Raw genomic sequence first — 26,529 nt, forward strand, 5'->3', positions numbered from 1 at the left:
ATAGCCACTGATGGACCTCTGCTCCATATGCTTATCTAATTCCCTTTTGAAGCCGTCCATGCTTGTAGCACCCACCACTTCCTGTGGCAGTGAATTCCATGTGTTAATCACTCTTTGGGTGAAGAAGTACTTCCTTTTATCCGTTCTAACCCGACCGCTCTGCAGTTTCATGGAGTGCCCACGAGTTCTTGTATTGTGAGAAAGGGAGAAAAGTACCTCTTTCTTTACCTGCTCTTTCCCATGCATAATCTTATAAACCTCGATCATGTCACCCCTCAGTCGTCTTTTCTCCAAGCTAAAGAGCCCTAAGCGCTTTAACCTTTCCTCATAGGGAAAGTGTTCCAACCCTTTTATCATTCGAGTTGCCCTTTTCTGCACTTTTTCCAAAGCTATAATATCCTTTTTAAGGTGTGGTGCCCAGAACTGCACACAGTATTCCAAATGAGGTCTCACCATTGATTTATATAGGGGCATTATTATATTGGCTGATCTGTTTTCAATACCCTTCCTAATAATCCCCAGCATAGCATTGGCCTTCTTTATTGCAGTCACACACTGTCTCGACATTTTCAGTGAGTTATCCACTACAACTCCAAGATCTCTCTCTTGCTCAGTCTCTGCCAGTTCAGACCCCATCAATGTGTATTTATATTTAGGATTTTTGGCTCCAATGTGCATCACCTTGCACTTGGCCACATTGAACCCCATTTGCCATGTTGACGCCCACTCGCCCATCCTTGACAGATCCCCTTGGAGTGCCTCACAATCCTCACTGGTTTTCACCACCCTGAACAACTTTGTATCATCCGCAAATTTAGCCACTTCACTGCTTACTCCCATCTCCAAATCATTAATGAACAAGTTAAAAAGCAGTGGACCAAGTACTGATCCCTGCGGTACCCCACTGCTTACCACCCTCCACTGAGAAAATTGCCCACCTACACTCACTCTCTGTTTTCTATGAACTAGCCAGTTTTTGATCCATAAAAGGACTTGTCCTTCTATCCCATGATTTTTGAGCTTACTTAGGAGCCTTTGATGAGGAACTTTATCAAAAGCTTTCTGGAAGTCAAGGTAAATAATATCTATTGGATCCCCCTTGTCCACATGTTTGTTCACCCCCTCAAAGAACACTAACAGGTTAGTGAGACAAGATCTTCCCTTACAGAAACCGTGCTGAGTCTGCCTCAATAGGTTTTGTTCATCTATGTGCCTACTAATTCTTTCCTTAATAATGGTTTCCACCAATTTACCCGGTATCGACGTCAGACTGACTGGCCTGTAATTTCCCGGATCTCCTCTGGAACCCTTTTTAAAGATGGGAGTGACATTAGCTACCTTCCAATCCTCAGGAATGGAGGCAGATTTTAAGGAAAGATTACATATCTTTGTCAGGAGATCTACAAGTTCACATTTGAGTTCTTTCAGAACTCTCGGATGTATGCCATCTGGGCCTGGTGATTTTTCAGTTTTTAAGTTGTCTATCAGTTTTAGGACCTCCTCTCTCATCACCTCAATCTGACTCAGGTCTTCCAACACCCCTCCTGAAATCAGTGGTTCTGGAGTGGGCAAGCACTTCTCATCTTCCACAGTGAAGACGGAGGCAAAAAATGCATTTAGCTTCTCAGCCATTTCCCTATCATCCTTCAATACTCCTTTTACCCCTTGGTCGTCCAAGGGCCCCACTGCCTCCCTGGCTGGTTTCCTGTTTCTAATGTATTTGAAGAAAGTTTTATTGTTGGTTTTTACGTTTTTTGCTATATGCTCCTCATATTCCCTTTTTGCCTGCCTGACCTCAGACTTGCATTTTATTTGCCATAGCCTGTGTTCCGTTTTATCAGCCTCACTGTGACTAGCTTTCCACTGCTTAAAGGAATTCTTTTTACTTTTTACAGCCTCCATTACTCTGTTTGTTAACCATGCAGGCTTTTTCCTATACCTGTTTGTGCCTTTCCTAACCTGCGGAATATATATTTTTTGAGCTTCTAGGATCGTAGTTTTAAATAGATCCCAAGCTTCCCCAATTGTTTTGACCCTTTCTACTTTTCCTTTCAGTTTCCTCCCCACGTGTCCCCTCATATCAGAGAAATTACCCCTTTTAAAGTTAAAAATGGTTGTGTGAGTCTTTTTGGCCAATTCTCTATTTGTACAAATGATGAACTCAACAACATTATGATCACTGTTTCCAAGCGGTGCAATCACTTTTACATCTCTCACCAGGTCTTGAGTGTTACTTAGGACCAAATCAAGGATCGCCTCTCCCCTGGTAGGTTCCGTGACCATCTGCTCCATAGCACAGTCATTTAGAGTGTCTAGAAACTCAATCTCTTTTTCCCGACTAGAACACATATTGACCCAATCAATGTGTGGGTAGTTAAAATCACCTATTATTACACAGTGTTTTTGTCTAGTTGCTATCTTTAAGGCATTCATCATTTTATAATCCTCCTCTATCTTTTGATCTGGTGGGCGATAACAAACTCCCAGTGTTAAGTTTCCTTTTGGCCCCCCTATTTCAACCCATAGAACTTCCAGAAGCGAATCCAATTCACTTAGCCTCTCAATCTTTCTAGACTTTATACCCTCTCTGACATACAGAGCTACCCCACCTCCAACCCTTCCCCCCCTATCCTTCCGATATAATATATAACCGGGAATCACTGTGTCCCACTGATTTTCCTCATCCCACCAAGTTTCAGAAATACCCACAATGTCTATTTTTCCCTCCGACACCAAGCACTCCAACTCCCCGATTTTACCTCGGACACTTCTAGCATTTGTATAGAAACAGCTGTAATTTCCCTTACAAGTTAAGCCTGCATCCTTCCTCTTGCTATCTCGAGTCGTTGTCCGGCAGTCCATGTCACCAGCCATGGCCTCTGTGGACAATTTCAATCCACCTCCCTGTAGAAAAGCAACCGGTACCCCCTCACCTCTCTCAGATGAGCCAACCCGAACCAGAGACTTTTCATCTCCTGTCGGCTTTCCCCCAATATTCAGTTTAAAAGCTGCTCTGCCACCTTTTTGATTTTAAGTGCCAGCAGCCTGGTTCCTTCTCGGGACAAGTGGAGACCGTCTCGCCTGTACAGCTCCCTCTTGTTCCAAAAAGTATCCCAGTGCCTAACAAACCTGAACCCTTCCCCCCTACACCATCGTCTCATCCACGCATTGAGACTCCTGATCTCTGCCTGTCTCTCCGGCCCTGCGCGTGGAACAGGTAACACTTCTGAGAAGGCTACCTTGGAGGTCCTGGACCTAAGTTTCCTGCCCAGCAGCCTAAATTTCTCCTCCAGGACCTCACGACTGCATTTCCCCACATCGTTGGTGCCGACATGCACCACGACCACTGGCTCCTCCCCAGCACTATCTACCAGCCTATCTAAAACACGCGTAATGTCCGCTACCTTCGCACCAGGCAGGCAAGTCACCATACGGTCAGTACGCGGGTTCGCCACCCAGCTGTCTACCTGCCTAAGGATCGAATCACCCACTACCAAGAGCCCCCCTCCCACCCTGCTCAGGGATGGTTCCTTGGTGCAAAAGGAGAGCCGCTCACCAGCTGGGGAAGAGGTCCCTTCTGAGGGCACATTCCCCTTATCCTCAGCATGGTGCCCTGTTTCCCCTAGACCCTCATGCTCCCTGACAGCAGCGGGGCTGCCAGATCCAGAGTGGGACGAAGCTAACAAGTCCCCGAGAGTCTTTTCTGTGTGCCTAGCTGACTGTCTCTGCTTCTCCAGGTCAGCCACCTTGGCCTCAAGGGAGCACACACGTTCCCTGAGAACCAGGAGCTCCTTGCACCGAGGACACACCCAAGACTTCTGCCCAGTGGGCAGATAGTCATACATGTGACACTCCGTGCAAAACACTGGATAGCCCCCAACCCCCTGCTGGCATTCTGGCTTCATAATTCTTTTAAAATAAATAAATATAATCCCCCTTTTAAACCCTTGGTATTTATGTGGTTTTTGTTATCAAGTCAAATTATTTTACGGGAAAGACAAAGAGCCTAGGGCCTTGTCTTTCTGGCTCTTTTTGGGCTTCTTACAGAGCCCCTAGTCTAAGAGTCCCTAGGCTAAGAGCCACAGGCAAAGAGCCCTTTAGCTCGCCCTTCAGCTCGCCCTTCAGCTCGTGCCAGAGGCTCGTGTCTCTGGCAAGGTGCTTCTTTAAATAGAGGCCTCCCCCAGCAGAGGTCAGGCAGCAGCTATTCAAATTCAAATTCACCCAGGCACTCAATCACAGGCAAAACAATGCCCCTTCCACTTCCTCTCAATTACAGGCAATCCCAGTCAAACAATGCCCGTTCCTCTCCCACACTGAATCAGCCAGGACTCTGCAAGAACTCTAAGTGCTTCCACACACTGCTAAACACAGTTTTCCCACAAAATATCCTTAGCTGAATTCTCTCAGCTGAAAGCAAGTAAAAGAAACCCACTCACCTCTCTCACAGCTCTCTCTCCTGCTCCTGCTCAGAGCTCAGCACATGTTCAATGGCTATAACAGTCAACCGGCTGCTCACCTGAGTTTGCGGGAAGCTACTGGACACTGTCCCCTGTCCGGCCTGGTGGGGTCCATCTCCTCCGGCCGCACCTCCCTCCTGCGGGCACCGCACAGCATAGCCCAAGCGCACCAGCTCCTCGCCGATATCGATGTTCTGGAAAGGGAGGGGAGCGATGGGATAGCGTTGGAGAAAAAGTAGGCCAGAGGCATGCTGGGGGGGGGGGAGATGCTTGAAGGGGGCCCAGAGACCCAAGAGGAACACGAGGAGGATTCATGTTAGGATGAACTGATGGGACAGAGAGAGGTTAAATAGAAGACGTCAGGATAGGCAAACGGAGGGACCTCACACTCGGGCCAAACCGAGGCCCCCCTCCCCACCCGGGAGTTACCAGCCAGCCCTCAAGTGTCTGACCACACACAGGGCCCTGTGGCACGGAGATTTTTGAACCCGACCTACAAGGAGGGAAGGCTTGGAAGATAAGGAACTCCCCGACGCTCCCTTCTGGTCTTCCTTCAAAAAGTCCCACAAGGAAAAGACTGTAGAAGTAAAGGGCTCTCCAAACCGAACGCTCTACCATAAAAGCGTTCCATGCAAGCGGAAAGCTAGCTCGTCAGGAAGAAGGCTCCAGCTAGAGCGATCTCCCCACTGTTACGCCAGTTTTCTCTGTGCAGGGAAAACTGTCTGCACAGACGAGGGTTTCATCATGTGAGCCGCTGGCTGCAGCCTGAAAGGGTCCACAGAACAGTGGCAGCTGTCCTCCCTGGGCAAGGACGAGGACAAAGTCCCCTTTCAAGACTGCTGTCAGAGTCCGAAGTCAATCAAGCTCAGCAACGGTCCTTGATAAAGGTGCAGTTTTATCGAGAAAGGTACTCGGGTCATCATACGACACACCTTGTGTCAGGAATGGGGGTGGGTGGGTTAGGCGGGAAGAGGGCATTAGCAACCTGAACCAGAGAGCAACCTGAATAGGGCTGGGATTTGGTCCCAAGTGGGGCCTGATTTCTTTCCCTTGCCCTCTGAACATCAGAAGAGCCCTGCTGTATCAGACCAGCGTGGGTCCACCTAGTCCAGCATCCAGTCTCACACAGGGGCCAAGCAGTTCCTCTGGAGGGCCAACAACAGGGCAGAGGCCTTCATAAGAACTTAAGAAAAGCCCTGCTGGATCAGACCAGTGAGGGTCCATCTAGTCAAGCCTCCTGTCTCACACAGAAGAAGAAGAGATTGGATTTATACCCCGCCCTTCACTTGGAGTCTCAGAGCGGCTTACAAACTCCTTTCCCTTCCCTCCCCACAACAGACACCCCTGTGAGGTAGGTGGGGCTGAGAGAACTCTGACACAAACTGCTCTTTTTCAAGGACAGCTGTGCCAGAGCTTGTGACTGACCCAAGGTCACACCAGCAGGTGCGACTGGAGGAGTGGGGAATCAAACCCGGTTCTCCCAGATTAGAGTCCACACACTTAACCACTACAACAAACTGGCCAACCAGTTCCTCTGCAGGGCCAACAACCTGGCAGAGAGGCTGAGGCCTTCCTCTGAGGAGAACATCAGAAGAGCCCTGCTGGATCAGACCAGTGAGGGTACATCTAGTCCAGCCTCCTGTCTCACACAGAGGCCAACCAGTTTCTCTGGAGGGCCAGCAACAGGGCTCAGAGGCCAAGGCCTTGCCCTGAGGAGAACATCAGAAGAGCCCTGCTGAATCAGGCCAGTGAGGGTCCATCTAGTCCAGCACCGTCTCACAGAGGAGGAGGAGATTGGATTTATACCCCACCATTCACTACCCCAGGGAGTGTCAGAGCAGCTTACAAATTCCTTTCCCTTCCCCTCCCCACAACAGACACCCTGTGAGGTCGGTGGGGCTGAGAGAGCTCTTTCGAGAACCACTCTTTTTCAAGGACAGCTCTTATCAGAACCACGGCTTGCCCCAGGGTCATCCAGCAGGTGCGAGTGGAGGAGTGGGGGAATCAAACCCGGTTCTCCCAGATTAGAGTCCGCGCACTTAACCACGACGCCAAACTGGCTCTCCGTGGTCCAGTGGTCCATCTAGTCCAGCGTCCTGTCTCACGCAGTAGTCTTGGAACTTGGAACAGCTCCTCTGGACGGCCAACGATGGGACATAGAGGCCGAGGCTTTCCCCAGATGTCCCTCCTGGCTCTGGGATTCAGAGGCTCAGTGCCTCTGAAGGTGGACGTTCCCCTCGGTCACCGTGGCTGGGTGCCACTGATACAGACCTCTCCTCCACGAACCGATCTATAACCCCCTCTGAAAGCTGTTTATTTCTGTGGCCATCACGACATCCTCTGGCCGCGAACTCCCAACAGTTTAATAACTCTCAGCGGAAAGGCGAACTTTCTGCCCCACTGCTCACAGCAGTGGGCGCTTACCTGTTTGCCTGAGACATTGTACAGCTGGACGTGCGGCCAAGTGCTGCTCCCGGAAGGGATGTAGCTGGAGATCTTTGCCACGACGGGCTGCCATTTGGCGCAGTGGGTGAGGCGGTCGAATTCATCCAGCGCTGCTTCTTCCCACTGCTCTCCTGTTAAGATGCCGAGGGCAGGCGCAGAAATGAGACGGCGTGGCAGCCTCCTCCTCGGCCTTTCCTCAGAATGAAAACCCACCTCCCTCCCGCAAGTCACAGAATTATTACCCTCCATATGCTGCTCAAAAACTGTACTACACCCCGCCCTTTGCTACCCAAAGGAGTCTCAGAGCGGCTTACAAACTCCTTTCCCTTCCCCTCCCCACAACAGACACCCTGTGAGGTAGGTGAGTCTGAGAGAGCTCTGACAGAAACTGCTCTTTTTCAAGGACAGCTCTTATCAGAACTATGACTTGCCCAAGGTCATCCAGCAGGTGCAAGTGGAGGAGTGGGGAATCAACCCCGCTTCTTCCAGATTAGAGTCCGCACACTGAACCACTACACCAAACTGGCTGGGGATGCCGGGGATTGAACCCGGGACCTTCCGCATGTCGAGGAGATGCTCTGCCAGTGACCTACAGCTCCTCCTCCCATGACATCATAGCCTTCTTAAGCATTTTGGGGGGATTGGCTTCATGGTGTAACACTGACTATCAACACAACAACTGCCAGTTTGGTGTCGTGGTTAAGAGACCCTTAGGGGTTAGGGCCAGATAGTAAATCGAATAAATAAATAAATATATAAATATATAAATAAGTGCATGGACTCTAATCTGGGAGAAATGGGTTTGATTCCCCACTCCTTCACGTGCAGCTGCTGGATGACCTTGGGCAAGCCATAGTTCTGGCACAGCTGTTCTTGAAAAAGAGCAGTTTCTGTCAGAGCTCTCTCTCAGCCCCACCTACCTCCCAGGGTGTCTGTTGTGGGGAGGGGAAGGGAAAGGAGTTTGTGAGCCACTCTGAGACTCCGAATGAAGGGTGGGGTGTAAATCCAGTCTCTTCTTCTTCTGCCAGGGATGCTGAAGTGAAGATGCTGCTGCTTCCCTGTCATATATGGATGTCTCCTGGGAGTTCCACAACAGCGGCCGCCTGCACTGCACTGCCCCTCACCCCGAGTGCTGCTTGGGATCCAAAGCATGCCGTTACCCTCATGAAATTCAATGGGACAGACCCCCTGCCCAGTTAACTGACCTTCTGTGCAACTTACCAGCTGGAGCGATGCCAGCAAGGCTGCACTCCGTTGCTTGAAAGGGCAGGCTCAGGAAGTCACTCCTGGGATAGAAAGACAGATGTCAGGGCTGGCTGCCAGTATTGTGTAGTGTTAAGAGCGGGGGACTCTGATCTGGAGAACCGGGTTTGATTCCCCACTCCTCCTCCACGTGCAGCCAGCTGGGTGACCTTGGGTCAGTCACAAGTTCCCGCAGAGCTGTTCTGGAAAGAGCAGTTCTCTCAGAGCTCTCTCAGCCCCTCCTACCTCACAGGCAGTGTTCCCTCTAAGCTGAGTTAGTGTGAGCTAGCTCACAGTTTTTAAGCCTCCGGGTCACACATTTTTGAGCTCAGGAAGGAGGGCTCCAGAGCAAACTAATTGAAGCAGTAGCCCAATTGCTCGCTCACGACTATAAAGCCTGTAGCTCACAAAGTAGAATTTTTGCTCACAAGAATCCACAGCTTAGAGGGAACACTGCTCACAGGGTGTCTGCTGTGGGCAGAGGAAGGGAAGGAGATTGTAAGCCGCTCTGAGACTCCGTCGGATAGTGAAGGGTGGGGTATAAATCCAATCTCTTCTTAGTGCTTCAAGCGGCGGGCCAACCTCGCTTCCCTCCCAACTTGCAAACCTCTCCACAGCCATACTTCTTCCCCCAAAGAGTGATTAACACATGGAATTCACTGCCACAGGAAGTGGTGGCGGCTACAAGCATGGACGGCTTCAAAAGGGAATTAGATAAGCATATGGAGCAGAGGTCCATCAGTGGCTATGAGCCACAAGGTATAGATAGGAACTCTCAGGCTGGGGCATTTTTATTGTATTCTTCATTGTGTATGTTTAGATATATACATACACAAGGGGTGGACCCACGATACACGTGGGGTGAGGTTGGGGAGGGAGGCAGAGCTCCAAACGGAGCTCCAAAGTCAGAAGGCGGAGGAGGAAGACCTTGAGGCAAAAAAGTGAACGGGCGGCTCCTAAAAAGCTCCCCACTGAAGCGAGTCTCGACGAAGGCGCCTACTCTCCCCCGCTCCCCTGAGGCCACTACTTTCTCCTGCAGCAGACTGGAACAGCGCCTGAGGGGGAAGATTCCACCTCCTTCACCCGCAACGCGCCACTCACCCGCACACTCCACAAAGTCACTGTCGGACGTGAATGCAAAAGAAACAACAGGAAGTGGCGACAACAGTCACGCATGCGCACATCACCAAGGGAGGCTTTCCCACGCGCCTGAATTCCAATCTCTGACAGGGAGGGAAGAAGTCGACTCATCGCGCATCCAGGAAGCATGCATGTGCATTTCATGCAATCTCCCCTCATTCATCCAGTCTGGGCTTGTGTTCTGATACCCTCTCTAATTCCTCAAGGGAGGGTCGTTTATACATCCGGGTTACTCGGCTATCGCCGCCCAGGTGTGGGAACGAGGTGTTTCGAGGTTTTCGCGGGCTGCTTTCACTGGCTTGAGTAAGTATGGTCCTCTTCGGCACCTGTCATTGGCGTTGGCTCGCTCCTCTCTGACTGGATAAGGCTCCAGCGGCTCCTGTTCCCCCTGAGTCACCGCATCAGGCGTTAAAGCCTCTGCGTTCAGAGGATTCTTTCCGTACTGCCGAGTCTCTGGGAAGCGCGGTTGGGCAGGCCCTTTGAGGATTCCTTCCCCCCCGGCTCTACCCCCCCTCCCGGCTCGCCGCTCACCTTCCAAGCGGCGGCGGGGGAGCGTCGGTCACAGAGCGTTCCCTGCTCATGCGCAGAGGACACTCTGTGAGTTTCGGGGGGATTTAAACATCCCCCCGAGGTTTTTTTCCACATTTAGGATTTTTGTGCACACCTGGGGACCACCCCACGTGTGCACAAAACTCCCCCTCCCCCCCAGGTGTCCCCGGTGTGCGGATTTAGCTATCCGCACACCAGGGGGCGACTTGGCTATTAGATATATAGATGCAGGGCTCATTTCCTGTGGGAGCACACAGGAGCGGAGACCATAGCTAGCAATCCAAAACAGTCCAGTGGCACCTTTAAGACCAAGTTTTATTCAGGTACAAGCTCTCCCTCCTCTGCGAGGGCAGATCTGCGCGTTCCCCCCCCCTCCATAGCTAGCAATCCAAAACAGTCCAGTGGAGCCTGAGCGGTGGGTGTTGCCTTCTGACACACTTCCGGTGATGTCAGGGGGTGTGGCATATGCAAATAAGTTATGCTAATGAGCCCCTGCATCTCTTTTTCTACAAAATGACCCCTGCATACACACACACACTTTTAGAACTGTCTTGTTGGTATTTCTAGTTGTTTGGTTTTGTACACCTGATCCTGCTGGTCCTTTGACCATAATGAACATAATTGAACCATTTTCTACAGTGGCCAGCCAGATGTTTTCAAAACCAGTGAACATCACACAAAGGGCACAGCTGCCCCCCACTATGAACCCCGAGCAAGCCGCATTTTGACATACGCGGCCTTTTCCACGGCTCCCTCGAACCCCTCCTAAGTTTCTAATAAACTCACTCTAGTAACCACCGGGAGACATCTTACTTGATCAATGTGTATATTGTACGGAAGAAGAAAAACCCAACTGATGTATGGCATGGAAGATACTGTTTCCAGGGTCAGATCTTGATTTTGGTTGCACCGATTTCCAAAATATTTGGTGCATCGATTTCCAAAATACAAAACAGAGCAAAGCAAAAAGGGCAGGTGCGGCCATAAGGAAAGGCCGGCCCGTGAGCGACTTACTTCCAGGTCCTGACCCACCGGTGGGAAAGCCTGCCCGGCACTCCTACCAGGTTCAATCCAAGGCTCGCTAGTTCTCCAGCTGTGCGCCAGGGACCAACCACCCCAAATCCCACTCCGCCGCATGTCTCACCGTAACACCTGCAGCCTCTCTAAGGGAGCCTCCCCGTTGTCTCCAAAGTCCACGTAGTAGAGATCCAGGTTTCCGTCCTCCAAAGTGCCCAGGACTCGGGCTCTGTACCAGGCGCTGTCGTTCTGGTACGGGGCGGCCACAATGTCGTCTGTGCGCACAGTGCGAAGCTCAGACTGGGAAGGGAGGGGGGCAGAAAAGACATGTCAACAGGCCCCTCCGGTTCCACTCTAAACTCTAGACTCCCCTCTGGGTACTCGGGGCTGCAGTGACATCTCCTCACTCATCCTTTACACCAGGAGCATCCTCTGCCCTGAGCAAAGCCCTTTGTGGGAGGAAACCAGCCCCCCCCCCCCCCCCCCGAGACATGGGAGAACCTCCCAATTCAGCCACCTCCCACTGCAACTGCTCTGAGCTCTTGCAAGGTGCTCAGTCACACCTAAACTATTTGCAGGGCTTTTACTAGCTAAAGAGGGCAGATGTAAGTAACACTTTGATCCCTGGGAGAAGACCCGCTACACAGTTGAGAAGGAGGAGGAGGAGAAGATTGGATTTATACTCCGCCCTTCACTCGGAGTCTCAGAGCGGCTGACAAACTCCTTTCCCTTCCCCCTCCCCACAACAGACACCTTGTGAGGTAGGTGGGCTGAGAGAGCTCTTGACAGAAACTGCTCTTTTGCAAGGACAGCTCTGACAGAACTATGGCTTGCCCAAGGTCATCCAACAGCTGCAAGTGGAGGAGTGGGGAATCAAACCCGGTTCTCCCAGATTAGAGTCCGAGCACTTAACCACGACACCAAACTGGTGGATTTGTACCCCGCCCTTCACGACCCGAAGAAGCCTCAGAGTGGCTTACAAACCCCTTTCCCCTCCCCTCCCCACAACAGACACCCTGTGAGGTAGGTGGGGTTGAGAGAGCTCTGCCAGAAATGGCTCTTTTCAGGAACAGCTGTGCCAGAACTATGGCTTGCCCAAGGTCATCCAGCAGGTGCAAGTGGAGGGAGTGGGGAATCAAACACGGTTCTCCCAGATTAGAGTCCGCTCATTTAACCACTACACCACTGTTCACGACCCGAAGGAGTCTCAGATTGGCTTATAATTTCCTTTCCCTTCCCCTCCCCACAACAGACACCCCTGTGAGGCCAGTGGAGCTGAGAGAGCTCTTTCAAGGACTGCTCTTTTGAGGACAGCTCCGACAGAACTTGTGGCTACCCAAGGTCACACCAGCAGACGCATATGGAGGAGTGGGAAATCAAACCCGGTTCTCTGCGCTCCTAACCACTATACCAGGAAGTGCTGATTTTAGCTATAATCTCCGGGATGGGACATACTGGAGATTTGGGGTGGGTGGGTGGAGCCTGAGCTTCTCCCAGACTAGAGTCCGTGCTCCTAAGCCACTACATCAACCTGGAGAAGACCCACCACATCTTTTCATGCAAAAGGTTATATAAAATCAGGCCTTCTTGGTGGTGATGGAAAATGCTGTCCAGTCACAGGTGACTTACGGTGACCCTGTAGGTGTTTCAAGGCCAGAAAATTTTACATCTCTACCCCCACCTGCCAGCTGGTTACCAGAACTGGCAGAAGTGATTAACTTGCAGCAGCTGAGAACGGTCGGTCGTCAAGTGGCTGACAGCTTGGAATTTAGAGATCTCTCCCGGTAACGGCATTCTATTGGTTAAATGGCTTTTCTTGCTGCCCTGAGAACTTCCGCCCCACCAGAAAAAAAATTTTTGCCCCACAAGTCACAAAACCCTGGTTCAACTAGCCCTGAGCTATAATCTCCCTGTAGCTCCCTGCCTCACCGGGTCGGCTCCAAGACCCCTCTTTCTGGTCATACTCCATGCCCAGCATTTGGGTATAACACGAGAAACGGGACTGGATGCGGGGAACATGTGGCCGAGGAATTCCAGCTCAAACAAGACATGCCCCAGGTGCGCAACAACTCACCCCGCAGCCGCCGCTTCCGTAGTACTGTGTCATTTCCTGAATGAGCTTGTCCAGCTGGAAGCTGCGGGAGCCGATGATCTGGACCCAGAAGTGGTTCGGGTTCTCGGAAGCCGAGACGTAGACCTCCAGGTGCTCGTTGGCATGGAAGCTGAAGTCTGGGCTGGGGACTGAAGCCACAGGGAGCTGGGTGACCCAGAGAACACTTTTCAGCTAGACATGAGGAAGGACTTCCTGACAGTTAAGAGTGGTTCCACAGTGGAACAAGCCTCCTCGGGAGATTGGGGGGGGGGGCTCTCCTTCTTGGGAGGTTTTCAAAAACAGAGGCTAGGCGGCCCTCTGGACAGCCATGCTGTGAATTTAGGCAGATCACGAGAGGGAGGGCGGGAAGGGTTGCCTCTGTGCTTAGTTCTCGTGGCCCTTTTTTACACCCCCAGGGAAATACTGATTGCCTCAGCACTTAGTTCTCGCATGGCCAATGTTCCCTCTAAGCTGTGGAGCCTTGTGAGCAAAAATTCTACTTTGTGAGCTACTGGCATTAAAGTTGTGAGAGAGCCATTTGGCTGCTGCATAAATCAGTTTGCTCTGGAGCCCTCCTTCCTGAGCTAAGACAAAAATCTGTGAGCCGGAGGCTAACAAACGGTCAGCTAGCTCACACTAACTCAGCTTAGAGGGAACACTGCTCGTGGCCCTTTCTTACACGCCCAGAGAAATGCTGATTGCCACTTTGGGGTCAGGAAGCAATCCTGGAGATTTTCTGTCGTCTTCTGGCCGTGGAACAGCGGTCACTGGGGGTCTGGGGGGGAGGTATTTGTGAATTTCTGCACTGTGCAGGGGGTTGGACCAGATGATGCTCTGTCTTCTTGGTGCTTGGGGTGAACAGTGGAAGGGCTTCTAATGTCCTGGCCCCACTGGTGGACCTCCTGATGGCACTGATATTTCTGGCCACTGTGTGTTACAGAGTGTTGGACTGGATGGGCCTTTGGCCTGATCCAACATTGGCGTCTCTTATGTTCTTATGACCCTGGAGGTCCCTTCCAACTCTATGATTCTATTATTTTAAAACTTTAAATGTTGTATTTGTGCTAATGTTTTTTGTGCGCACTGCCTTGGAGACCCCTGATTGGGTGGAAAGGTGGCACTGAAAGGTTTTATAGCAACAACACAAACTTCAGTTTCCCGCAGCGACTGATCCCTTGACGAAGCACGCAAAATGACTCTTTCCTACCTTCAAATGCAGAGCTCGGCCAAGATGCCCCCGACAACGACTCCTCGGGGGAATTGTCTTCGCTCCTCAGCTCCTGCGGCTCATCCAGAGAACGCTCCGCCCGGCTCTTCTCGGCGTCCTGTTCCTCTTGGGAGGGGTAAGAGGGCAAAGGGGGGCCTCCTCGATCCCCGGCCCCTTCCTCCTTCCTCACGCCGAGAGGCTGCTTGCGCAAAGGCCGACACGCGGCCGACTGGGCCAGCTTCTTGTGGAAAGCGTCGTCTTCTGAAAGCTTCTCCGTGATCAGTTCCTGCCGGAGCAAAAGTGAGAACGGGAGGCCATGTGTGCCTGTATGCCGCATCGAGGCAACGTTTAACGCACGCGTGAAAGGAAACTCCTGGGCTGGGGGAACGGCTTCAAACCCTCGTGCCCAGCTTGGCGCATAAAAGGAGACTCTGCTGAGGTCCCCAGCTGAAATAGGATACAAGACAAAAAGCAGCCGCACAGCAATGTGTGAACAAGGAAAAAAATGCACATGCCCAAATGCAACCTCCAAAACCCCAGTGATTTATAGATTTTATAGGTATAACCAGTGTTCCCTCTAAGCTGAGTTAGTGTAGGCTAGCTCGGTTTTTTATCCTCTGGCTTACAGATTTTTGTCTTCGCTCAGGAAGGAGGGCTCCAGAGCAAACTAATTCATGCAGTAGAGAAGAGAGAGGAAGAGATTGGATTTATACCCCCCCCCTCCCCTACCCAAAGGTGCCTCAGAGCGGCTTACAAACTCCTTTCCCTTCCCCTCCCCACAACGGACACCCTGCAGGGTAGGCAGCCAAATCGCTCGCTCGCAACTTTAATGCCAGTAGGTCACAAAGTAGAATTTTTGCTCACAAGACTCCACAGCTTAGAGGGAGCATTAGATATAACATATACACTACTCGGAACACATTTTCCTATGACAATTTGTTCAGTGTATATGTTATATCTATAAAATCTATAAATCATTGGTTTTTTGGCAGCTGAATTTGGGCATGTGCATTTTTTCCTTGGTCACCAGCTGAGCGGCTCCAACACCCAACAGCAGAAGAAGGGCCTCCACAGCGGTGTGGGCCACTGAATGTCAGTTTTATGCCTTACTTAGAATCAGAGCTGGAAGGGACCTCCAGGGTCATCTAGTCCAACCCCCTGCTCCATGCAGGAAATTCACAAATACCTCCCCCCACACATACACCCAATGACCTCCTGCTCCATGCTCAGAAGATGGTAAAAACCCTCCAGGATCCCCAGCCAAACTGGCCTGGAGGAAAACGGCTTCCTGACCCCAAAGTGGCGATCGGCATTTCCCTGGGCATATCAGAAAGGGCCCCTGAGAACACTCCCTGCCCTCCTTCTCATGATCTGCCTACTTCGTCATTTTAAGCATTTCACACACATTTGCATTTTAAAGGTAGTACAAATGAGCGCTTACGTAGCCCTTTAAATGACATTATGTATACAACAACCCTGCACGGCAGGCCAGTGGTACAACTGCCACACCCATTAATATATTGGCTCAGGTTGATTACGAAATCGGAAAAAGAACAGATCATTTTCTGTGTGGTCACGGAATTCCCCAGGAACTGCAGAGGATACATAATTTCTGTAAATTAGCTACAAGGAAAAAAGCCACAAAACATTATGAAGAAGGAGAGTCCAAGCTGGTTTTTATACCCCCCGCATTACTCCACCTTAAGGAGTCCCAAAGCAACTTACAATCGCCTTTCCCTTCCTCTCCCCACAACAGCCACCTTGGGAGGGAGGTGGGGCTGAGAGAGTTCTGAAAGAAACCGTGACTGGCCCAAAGTTACTGGCTTCAGATGGGAGGAGGAGTGGGGAATCAAAGCCGCTTCTCCAGACTAGAGTCTGCCGCCACTACACCGACCTGGCTCTCTGGGCATTGACAGAGTTTGCTCCAGATGGCACAGAAAAAGACTAAAGTCTAGCAGCATCTTAGAGACCAACAAGATTTCCCAACCTCCTCCCCCCCCCAGAAGTTCCTTGTGGGCCCCCAAGTTCTTGACTCCCACACTGCCTCTTGCCTTGGATCACTACGCAAGCTAAGACTGGAACTTGGGCTCTTAACCACCGGGCCACCCAAATGCTCAAGATCACCTCACCTTGGCAGCTTTCACCTCCTTGCGGGTTCCGGAGATCGTGATAAGCCGGGTGAGCGAGAAGGCTCCGTCCCCTTGCCGGTCGCAGTTCATCTTGGCCCCGGTAGTACGGCAGATGGACCGCACCGTCTCTCCGCCTCTGCCTGGGGAACGCACAGTAAGAGACTGGGCCTTACCACCTTGCAGGCCTCAGAGGGTAGGTTTTAGGGGCTGAAGAGTGGACTGAGGCAATGCTTTCTCCCAAAAGGAAGCTGGGCGGGCAAAAGAGGAGGCATAAAACAGATGGGGGGGGGGGGAAGCAAAGACCTGAAGCCACAGCAGTGGAAGCAGAAGAGGAAACCAGAGCAGGAACTTTGAAGAGCCCTGCTAGATCCAACCCAGTAGTCCATCCAGTCCAGCCTCCTGTCTCACACAGTGGCCAACCAGTTCTTCTGCGGGACCAACGAACAGGGCAGAGAGGCCGAGGCCTTCCTCTGATAAAAACATCAGAAGAGTCCCGCTGGATCAGACCAGTGAGGGTTCATCTAGTCCAGCCTCCTGTCTCACACAGGGGCCAACCAGTTCCTCTGGAGGGCCAGCAACAGGACATAGAGACCGAGGCCTTCACTTTATAAGAACATCAGAGGAGCCCTGCTGGATCAGACCAGTGAGGGTCCATCTAGTCCAAAATCCCGTCTCACACAGTGGCCAACCAGCTCCTCTGGAGGGCCCACAACAGGGCCGAGAGGCCGAGGCCTTCCCCTGATAGGAACATCAGGAGAGCCCTGCTGGATCAGACCAGTGAGGGTCCATCCAGTCCCGCATCCTGCCTCACACAGTGGCCAACCAGCTCCTCTGGAGGGCCAACAATAGGGCAGAGAGGCCGAGGCCTTCCCCTGAGAAGAACCTCAGAAGAGCCCTGCTGGGGCAGACCAACAGTCCATCCCGTTCAGCATCCTGTCTCACACAGTGGCCACTAGCTTAAAGTAGATGGTAACAGCCAAGAAGTGCTTCAGAAAAAGATCCCAGTGAAGAAAAACTGTATCCTAACTGCGCTCAATTAATTTTTAAATATTAAAATGAACAGAATACAACAATTATTCGTGAAGTAGGCATCTTACAGCATTTTGCCCTATGTGGAATCAGCCGGAACTTCCTCTCAGTAATGTTTTGACATATAGAAGAAAATCATGAATTTCTTGAAATGTACCAGTTGAAAAACTGACCAGAGACGTCACATGTTCTTCATTTCCCCTCATCTATTCAGAAGAAGATATCTTTCGAAATGGTTGAACATTCCAGAGATCATCGTTAACAACGAATACAAGAACTAATAACTATCGAATACTTCACGAATAATTTTCTGAATCACACAGTGGCCAACCAGTTCCTCTGGACAGCCAACAACAGAGCATAGAGGCTGAGGCCTTCCCCTGATGTTGCCTCCCGGCTCTGGGATTCAGAGACTTTGTGGCTACGAGCCTGGCCTAACAACTCTTTCTCTGATTTCAGTTTCTAGTAATTTACCTGGGACAGACATTAGGCTGACTGGCCTGTAATTCCCTGGTTCCTCTCTGGATACCTTTTTAAAAAATCGGTGTCCAAGAGCAAAGATTACAGGGTAGGGGGGTCTACATGCATCACTGAATACCTGAAGGACGGCCTTTCCCCACACGTCCCCCAGAGAACACTGAGATCAGGGTCAGAAAACCGTTTGGTCCTCCCTGGACCGAAAGACACCAGACTGTCAGGTAGCCCTGTCATAGCTCTGGAAATGTGGAGGGGTGCCCTCCTCTTTCTTCACAGCTCTCTCTCTGGCCCACCGACTGTTTGCTATCTTATGTTTGACCTTGTAGATGCTGCGGCTGCAATTTACTCGGCTGGGAAAGTTAACGGCTTTTTTGCTTTGCTTGCTTCCTGAGGCTCCGCATCCACGTGCGGGCAAACTATGGGAAGGGTCTACCAGTAGGTGTGATGGAGAAGCGGCTGAGACCAGTATCTTTCACCTGCGCTCATTAACCTGTTGACTCCAGGAGGCTCAGGGGCACAAAACCTGGTACCAAGCACTCAGCCCTTCCAGACGCCACCCCAAGATGCCCAAGGCAAGAGGAGAAGCGGAAAAGCCAAGTACCAATGATCCGCCCGACGGCTTGCTGGGGCACGTGCATCTTCTCTTCCACTGGCAAGTTCTCCGCCAGGATCTGGTGGATGGCGGCTTTGGCCTTGCACACTTGGACAGGGGAACCGCAGATCCGGATCAGCTGGTGCTCGCTGGACTCCTCCACATCTACGTCAATGCGGGCGCGGGTGTCTTTTCTCAGCTGAGGGGGAGCAGACAGACTCAATTTGCAGTATGAGCCAAAGACAGCAACTAGGTGGTCTGATTGAAGAATGTGACAGAAGCCAAGTTGGACCAGGCCAGTGGCCCCTCCAGTCCAACACTCTTGTGTCACACAGTGGCCAAAACCCAGGAGCCATCCGGAGGTCCACCAGTGGGGCCAGAACTCCAGAAGCCCTCCCACTGTTGGGCCATCAGGAGGTCCACCAGCGGGGCCAGAACTCCAGAAGCCCTCCCACTGTTGCCCCCCCAGTACCAAGAACACACAGCACCACTGCCCCAGACAGAGTGTTCCATCTATACCTTGTGGCTAATAGCCACACATGGACCTCTGCTCCAGAAGGCTGACGTACAATCGGGGCATGTAGCCCCTTTTGCTGCTGCAGGACAGCCCCTAGAAAAGAACAAGCCTCCCATGCCCCACCCTGCCCTTACTTTCATAAAACATGCTTCATCCTACTTTTGGCAGCAAGGTGTCCACCACCCACTTCCGATACACACACAAGGCCAGATGGTGGAGCTATACCCGAACCAGCACCACAGTGGGAACTGCCATGAAAGACTGGGGTTCCTATGGCAAAGATTCAATGGAACTATAAATCTGAGAAACGGACCTCAGATCATGAAGGAGGACCTTTTCAGTGGCAGCCATAAGAACATAAGAGACGCCAATGTTGGATCAGGCCAAAGGCCCATCTAGTCCAACACTCTATATCACACAGTGGCCAGAAATACCAGTGCCATCAGGAGGTCCACCAGTGGGGCCAGGACATTAGAAGCCCTCCCACTGTTGACCCCCCCAAGCACCAAGAAGACAGAGCATCACTTGCCCCAGAGCCCCTATCTATACCTTGTGGCTAATAGCCACTGATGGACCTCTGCTCCATATGCCTATCTAATTCCCTTTTGAAGCCGTCCATGCTTGTAGCCACCACCACTTCCTGTGGCAGTGAATTCCATGTGTTAATCACTCTTTGGGTGAAGAAGTACTTCCTTTTATCTGTTCTAACCCGACCGCTCAGCAATTTCATGGAGTGCCCACGAGTTCTTGTATTGTGAGAAAGGGAGAAAAGTACCTCTTTCTCTCCCTGTTCTTTCTCATGCATAATCTTGTAAACCTCAATCATGTCACCCCTCAGTCGTCTTTTCTCCGAGCTAAAGAGCCCCATGATTATGGAACGACCTCAGTGGTGGGCTAGCCCCCTTACTTTTGATCTGTGGCTCACTGGGAGAGCATCGGCTTGGCATACATAAGGTCCTAGGTTCAATCCCTGGCACCTTCAGTTAAGGATCCAGGTAGAAGATGATAAGAACATAAGAGAAGCAGCTGACACAGAGACTAGAGAAAGTGGAAAAAGCGAAAGACTCTGAGAAACAACAGATATTATTATTACCAATGGAAAAATCTCTTTATATCCTGAGATTTCAGGGTGTCCCGGAAGAGAAAGGTGGAAACCTCAAAGAAATCTTGAGTGAAGCATTTGCAATGTTGGTGGATCATAAAGCAGACCTTCTACAAAGCGAGACAGAGATGTGGTGTACCGGACTTATCCGGAATACATCAAGAAAAATAATCTGCCTGGCAAAATATTTGTGAGATCCTCTAAAAGATCAACTCGAGATGCAATACTTAAAAGCGACTAATGGGACCAACTTGAAAATCAAAGGAGGAAATGTTAAAACTCTGAAGGACATTCCATTTGAGATAAGGAAGAAGAGACAGCAATATAGAAAGCTGACAATGTTTTTACAGAAAAATACCACTTCTTACAGATGGATGATCCCAGAAGGACTTGTCTTCAATTTCAAGGATTCAAAACAAAAGATAGACTCTGTTGCAAAAGCAGAAGCTTTTTTGAAGAGACAACAGAAAAACGACAATGAGGAGAAGAAAGGAGAGGACGACAAATTAGAAGATGAAGACAAATGAATATGGTTCGGGAACTACCACTAACTCATCAAGTACTTCCTCTGGAGAGGTTTCTGACTCTGAGTTGGGAGAAGCTGCCCCCAAAATTGTTAAGCGTATAAGAAAAAATGAGAAGAAATAAGAAAAGGATGCTGATCTTGAAAGCTTATTATTGTTTGAAAAGTATTATAGTCCGCTTAATTTGAATAACATTTTTTAAGCTTTGTACTGTTTAGTTTAGAAAGAATGCTTAACCTTCATCATTGTGTTTAAAGTTTTAGGGAAACTTGGAAATGACTCGTATTGTTGTATAGATCCTTGTTAGCTTTGTAGTTTTAGTAGAATCCCCGTTCCTTACCCTTAAGTTTTAGAGAGAGAGAGAAAAGAACATAAGAGAAGCCGGTGTTGGATCAGGCCAATGGCCCATCTAGTTCAACACTCTGTCACACACTGGCCAAAAATACCAGGTGCCATCAGGAGGTCCAGCAGTGGGGCCAGGGACACTAGAAGCCCTCCCACTCTTGCCCCCCTCCCCCAAGCACCAAGAATACAGAGCATCCCTTGCCCCAGATCGAGAGTTCCTATCTATTCCTTGTGGCTAATAGCCACTGATGGATCTCTGCTCCATATGCTTATCTAATTCCCTTTTGGAGCCGTTGTTAGGGAACAAGCCTGATATTTGTTTTATGGACTGCTTACTGCTATACACAATGGACTGTGCACATACACATAGGCTCAGATAAATGTACACTTTAGGTCACCTGTTGTGATGACACATATAGAGGGTGCCTGCATATGCCTTACATGTAAATAAGGTTTCAGCAACACAGTTGCCCAGCCTGGTGAAGAAGCACAAATCTCCATTATTGTTAGCAATGAAACAACAACTTTGGGAAGAAACAGCCACCATAGCAAAGCTGCTTGCTGGTCACGTATCACCCATCAACTGCTTTGTTCCTGAGCTGGCATTTCCTGCCAGATGGACATCTGGTTATCAATGGAACTGGCCAACTTCATCAGCATTACAAGGAAGCATCCTGACGCCTGGATTTCACACCTGTCCAGATGCCATACTTCCAGTAAGGTTTTAGGTTACGATATTGGCTATCCCTCCTAGGCAACCTCCCTCCCTGCAATTAATAGGATTGTTTTGGGGACGGACTAACAGGTAGGTGGGTCAAGAGGCTGGCACAGTTACCACCCATCTCTTGGACCCCCTATAAAAGGAGAGAACCAGTCACCTGGCCCCTCCTACCTGGCCAGATAGCATCTCCCCCACAACAACCCCTGTCTGCTTTTACCCCTCTTAAGTCCCACTTACTATCCCCAACCCTTGCCTCTACTAGTGTTCTCTTGATCTGCAGTCAAGAGACCCACACGTTCCGGCTGGTTCTTGTTGTGTGGACTCCCTTTGTTTCCATTTCTTCCCCTCCATTCTTCCTTGGAACAACCAAGCTGCAAGACAGATAAGTCTCGCCCACCATCATCCCTACCTGCTAATGCAACTGTGCTTATTTCCTACTGTAATTCTTAGGAACTTGATTGAATGTGTGAGTGTATCAGTACTGTTTGTATGAGATATATTTTAAAGTAAAAGACATCTATTTTAACCACAACAGCTTCGAATCCTTTACTGGTAACCCTTGGTGGGATCAGGACCTTGGTATAAATTGGCAAGAAACCATCTATAATTGCCAATTGCTATAAATAAAAAGCAATTCGGCTAACACCGTCCGTGCTTGCAGCCGCCACCACCTCCTGTGGCAGTGAATGTGAAAGAGCTCTACCTGAGTAACAAACTAACACATAAGCTTAAAAAGACAGGATCTCACAAAGTATATTGTTTATTAACAGCTTTTTTTCTTCATTACTAACTGCAGTTTAACAGGGTAATGATCTCCTACTATTGGGTTTTTAGTTTAGTGTGGGTTACTTTTCTTTCTCCTTAGTTGTAGTTCCCCTTACCCTTCTTTTTATTGTAGTTTATGTAGTATTATAAAAAAATTAAAAAATCCCCTCCGGGGGTCTTAAAAAGATTCTTAGGAACTTGATTGAATGTGTGAGTGCATCAGTACTGTTTGTATGAGATATATTTTAAAGTAAAAGACATCAATTTTAACTACAACAACCTCGAATCCTTTACTGGTAACCCTTGGTGGGATCAGGACCTTGGTATAAATTGGCAAGAACCCATCTATAATTGCCAATTGCTATAAATAAGGGTCTGCCAACAAAAGTCCGCATGGTCAAAGCAACGGTATTCCCAGTAATCATGTACGGCTGCGAGAGTTGGACTATAAGGAAGGCCGAGCGCCAAAGAATAGATTCTTTTGAACTATGGTGCTGGAGAAGATTCTTGAGAGTCCCTTGGACTGCAAGAAGATCAAACCAGTCAATCCTAAAAGAAATCAACCCTGACTGTTCCCTGGAAGGCCAGATAATGAAACTGAAGCTCTAATACTTTGGCCACCAAATGAGAAGGGAGCACTCACTGGAGAAGACCCTGATGCTGGGAAAGATTGAAGGTCAAAGAAGACGGGGACGGCAAAGGATGAGATGGTCAGACAGTGTCATAGATGCAACAAACATGAAATTGAGCAAACTTCAGAGGATGGCTGAAGACCGGAAGGCCTGGCGTGATCTGGTCCATGGGGTCGCGAACAGTGAAGGTGAAAGAGCTCTACCTGAGATCTTGGAGAGCTGCTCTCTGTCTGACAATACTGACCTGGACGGACCAAGGATCTGATTCAGTATGATCTTCAGAACACAGCTAAACTATTTCGGGGCTGCATTTGACTAATTTAGTTTCTATTTGTTGACAATCCGAACAGAGATTTTAAATTGTGTTGCTTTCCCATCACTGTTGTTTTAGTTACATCGTAAGCTGCCTTGAGTGCTGCAAGACAGAAAGGCAGCTAAGGAATGTTTCAAATAAATCTGCATGCAAGAAATTTCTCCAGCACCTCTACAAGACAAACAGTTCCCAGGTGTGTTGATGAGACGCGACGGCTCTTTCCTTCTATATGGAAGCAAAACAGACACGTTTCGTGAAGTAAAACCGATTTAAGCAGTCTGCAAAGGAGTCAGTACAAGGTAACGGGCTTATGTCCCTTCAGCTGCTAGGATCCCCGAAGAAAATGAGAGCGGACGGGCCTCCCGCTGGTCATACTCTGCAGCAACGTTCCATAGCATCAGCCCAGGCTGAGGTTCGAATCTCTAAGCTGCTCCCTAAGGCCTTCATAGCTACAGTGATTAGTCATACTGACCTTGGCGAGAGTGAAACGTTTTAGACTCTCACGGGGTAACTAATTGGAAGTGGCGAGCATCCAAAATAGACAGGGGATGCCGTCCTTCCTTCTACCCCCCTGCAGGGAGGAACACGGTAGAACGGTGCAATATAGCAAGGATAAAGAGAACGCAGGAAAAGGACGTTCAGTCCTGGGCTTGTGAAAGTTGATAGGAGGGGGGGAAATGGAGGGAAACACGGCACACCAGCCTAACTTCTCGGGATTAGGATTATCTCCTGCAAATGCTGCTATACGAGGTGCTGTGCAGAATGGCGCACCGAGCAAGGCGTGGAAACGTCAATTACTACAAAATATTGCAGCCAGGAGTGTAGCTCAGGAAGGAGCAAACTAATTGATGCAGCAGCCGATTCGCTGGCTCACAAGTTTAATGCCAGTAGCTCCCAAAGTAGAATTTTTGCTCACAAGACTCCACAGCTTAGAGGGAGCGTTGCCTCTGTCCCTATATATGGGACTGATAACTTCCATTTCAATGTGTCTGAGGAAGTGTGCGTGCCCACAAACGCTCACACCTTGAATAAAACTTCGTTGGCCCTAAAGGTGCCGCTGGACTCACACTTTGTCCTAGGGAGTAAAACCAACACTGAGAGCAGCTGTCCCTGAAACAATATTGTTCTCAGCTGCACAACCAATCTGATCTCCAATGGCCAATCTGAAGCCCTGCCGGCCAAGAGTCCCACCCACTTTCTAAAACAACTTGGGTGGGTGCCAGGAAAGATATTGGTGGGCGCCACGGAGCCCACAAGTACCACACTGGGGACCTCTGGTCCAGAGGATGATGTAAGCGACTTGCGGGCATCTAGTATTTTCCAAGGATATTTCCCAGACCTATTTGTGAATTAAAAAAACCTTTAAGATACTTTATTTATTTTTCGCATTGATATTGCTTCCGTAAACGGTCGCAGGGCGGGTTACATTTTAACATATACAATAAAATTTAAAACACATTAAAACAGATAAAATCAGTAGTCATGCTTGCCGTAGTGAGAATCCGGCCCACTGATGTAACTAGGTACGGCCGGTTATCATAGCTGGGAGATTGCAACCTTGGGGGAGGGGTCATACGTGGACCCCCGCTGCCTCAGCCAAAGGCCTGGCGGAAGAGCTCCGTCTTGCAGGCCCTGCGGAACTGAGTAAGATCCCGCAGGGCCCTGGTCTCGATGGGGAGCGTGTTCCACCAGGTGGGGGCCAGGACAGAAAAGGCCCTGGCCCAGGCTAGATGGACGTCTTTTGGGCCAGGGACCACCAGGAGATGTTGATTACTAGAGCATAAAGCTCTTTGAGGCATATATGGGAAGAGGCGGTCCCATAGAAATGTTGCTCCCAGGCTGTATGAGGCTTTGAAGGTGATTCCCAACACCTTGAAGCGGATCCGGTACTCAACCGGCAGCCAATGCAGCTGACAGAGCACCTGCCGAACTTGGGCCCGCACAAGGCGTCGACGTCAGCAGGCGTGCCGCCTCATTTTGCACCAGCTGTAATTTCCGGATCGGCTTCAAGGGTCAGCCTGCGTAGAGCGAGTCGCAGTAATCAAGCCTGGAAGTGACCGCTGCATGGGTCACCGTAGCGAAGTCCTGGGGGGGGGAGATAGGGCTTCAGTAGCCCGATCTGCCTAAGATGGAAGAATGCAGATCTGGCGACTGCAGCAACCTGGACCTCCATAGATAAGGAGGTATCCAGTGTTACCCCCAGGCTCTTCACCAACTGGGCCGGCACCAGAGGTGTCCCAGTGTGGGACGTCTGGTACCCATCTCCAACCCCCCATGACCAGTGTTCCCTCTAAGCTGAGTGAGTGTGAGCTAGCTCACAGTTCTTTAGCCTCCGGCGCACACCTTTTTGTCTCCGCTCGGGAAGGAGGGCTCCAAACATCCAGCCACAGTCTTAGGCCTAAATACTTCCACTTCTCAAGAGCAGTTAATTATGAATTGGGTTAGGGCGGGATGTAACCTTTTTAAAAAAACTTTGCAGTCACGCTCCTACAATAAGCAGCCATAAGATTTAAATGCCCAAGCACCGTTTTGGGTTTATGATGGCGCTGCCGCCACTCAAACTGGTAATTCACCACTTATTCTGGAGTGCAGCGAGAGACGGCTGGCCCAGAGACCAAAGGAAGCAATTAGGCTACAAATTAGGACAGGAAAATGCACAACAGGACTTATGCTGAAAGGCATTTACTTCCAAGCAGATGCAGCGTGCTCATGCCTAGTGAACAAGCACTGCCATTCTTAAAGGGAACAGGGCACTGAATAAATGAAGGGAACAGTCTATGCTTCTCTCGGATAAGATATCCTTGAAGAAATCACTACTTGATGAAATACCAGCAGCCACTAGAGTGACAGCTAGGTTCTGTGCCCCGGTGATTAAACAGAAGAATAGTTTAAGTAGGCGCTTCACTCTCTGATGTAGATTTGAGGAGCTAACAATGATTTTATGTATATTAATTTTTATTAATATACTTTATTAGTTGTTGTAGATTTTCCGGGCTGTGTGGCCGTGGTCTTGGCATGGTAGGACCTGACGTTTTGCCAGCAGCTGTGACTGGCATCCTTAGAGGTATAACACAGAAAGACAGAGTACTCTCTGTGTCAAGGTGAGAAGAAAAATGGTAGGCAGGTAATTTAGATCTACTCAGGAAAGGTGGGGTAGGGTTGAGTCGTTATCTTGTAGTAGTTCCCCAGGCTGTGACGTGCTAATGGAGGAGCTTTCCTGAGAAGGTTCCTCTG

General features: G+C 49.9%; 1 protein-coding gene across 1 annotated transcript in view; it reads right to left on the minus strand.

Annotated features, from left to right (window-relative positions):
• The window catches only part of TDRKH (tudor and KH domain containing), a 44,871-nt gene that overhangs the window by 11,912 nt on the left and 6,430 nt on the right, over positions 1–26,529 (minus strand). The window contains exons 3-10 of the mRNA XM_015416030.1: positions 18,386–18,575; positions 16,279–16,418; positions 14,150–14,435; positions 12,925–13,091; positions 10,978–11,144; positions 8,124–8,188; positions 6,882–7,033; positions 4,517–4,651 (exon numbers count right to left, since the gene is read on the minus strand). Of these exons, the coding sequence (XP_015271516.1) occupies positions 4,517–4,651; positions 6,882–7,033; positions 8,124–8,188; positions 10,978–11,144; positions 12,925–13,091; positions 14,150–14,435; positions 16,279–16,418; positions 18,386–18,575 (1,302 nt within the window). The remainder of the gene's footprint in view (positions 1–4,516; positions 4,652–6,881; positions 7,034–8,123; positions 8,189–10,977; positions 11,145–12,924; positions 13,092–14,149; positions 14,436–16,278; positions 16,419–18,385; positions 18,576–26,529) is intronic.

The sequence above is a fragment of the Gekko japonicus genome, unplaced genomic scaffold, assembly GCF_001447785.1.
Source record: "Gekko japonicus isolate JY-2015 unplaced genomic scaffold, Gekko_japonicus_V1.1 scaffold226, whole genome shotgun sequence".
In the NCBI taxonomy this organism is placed as follows: Eukaryota; Metazoa; Chordata; class Lepidosauria; order Squamata; family Gekkonidae; genus Gekko; species Gekko japonicus.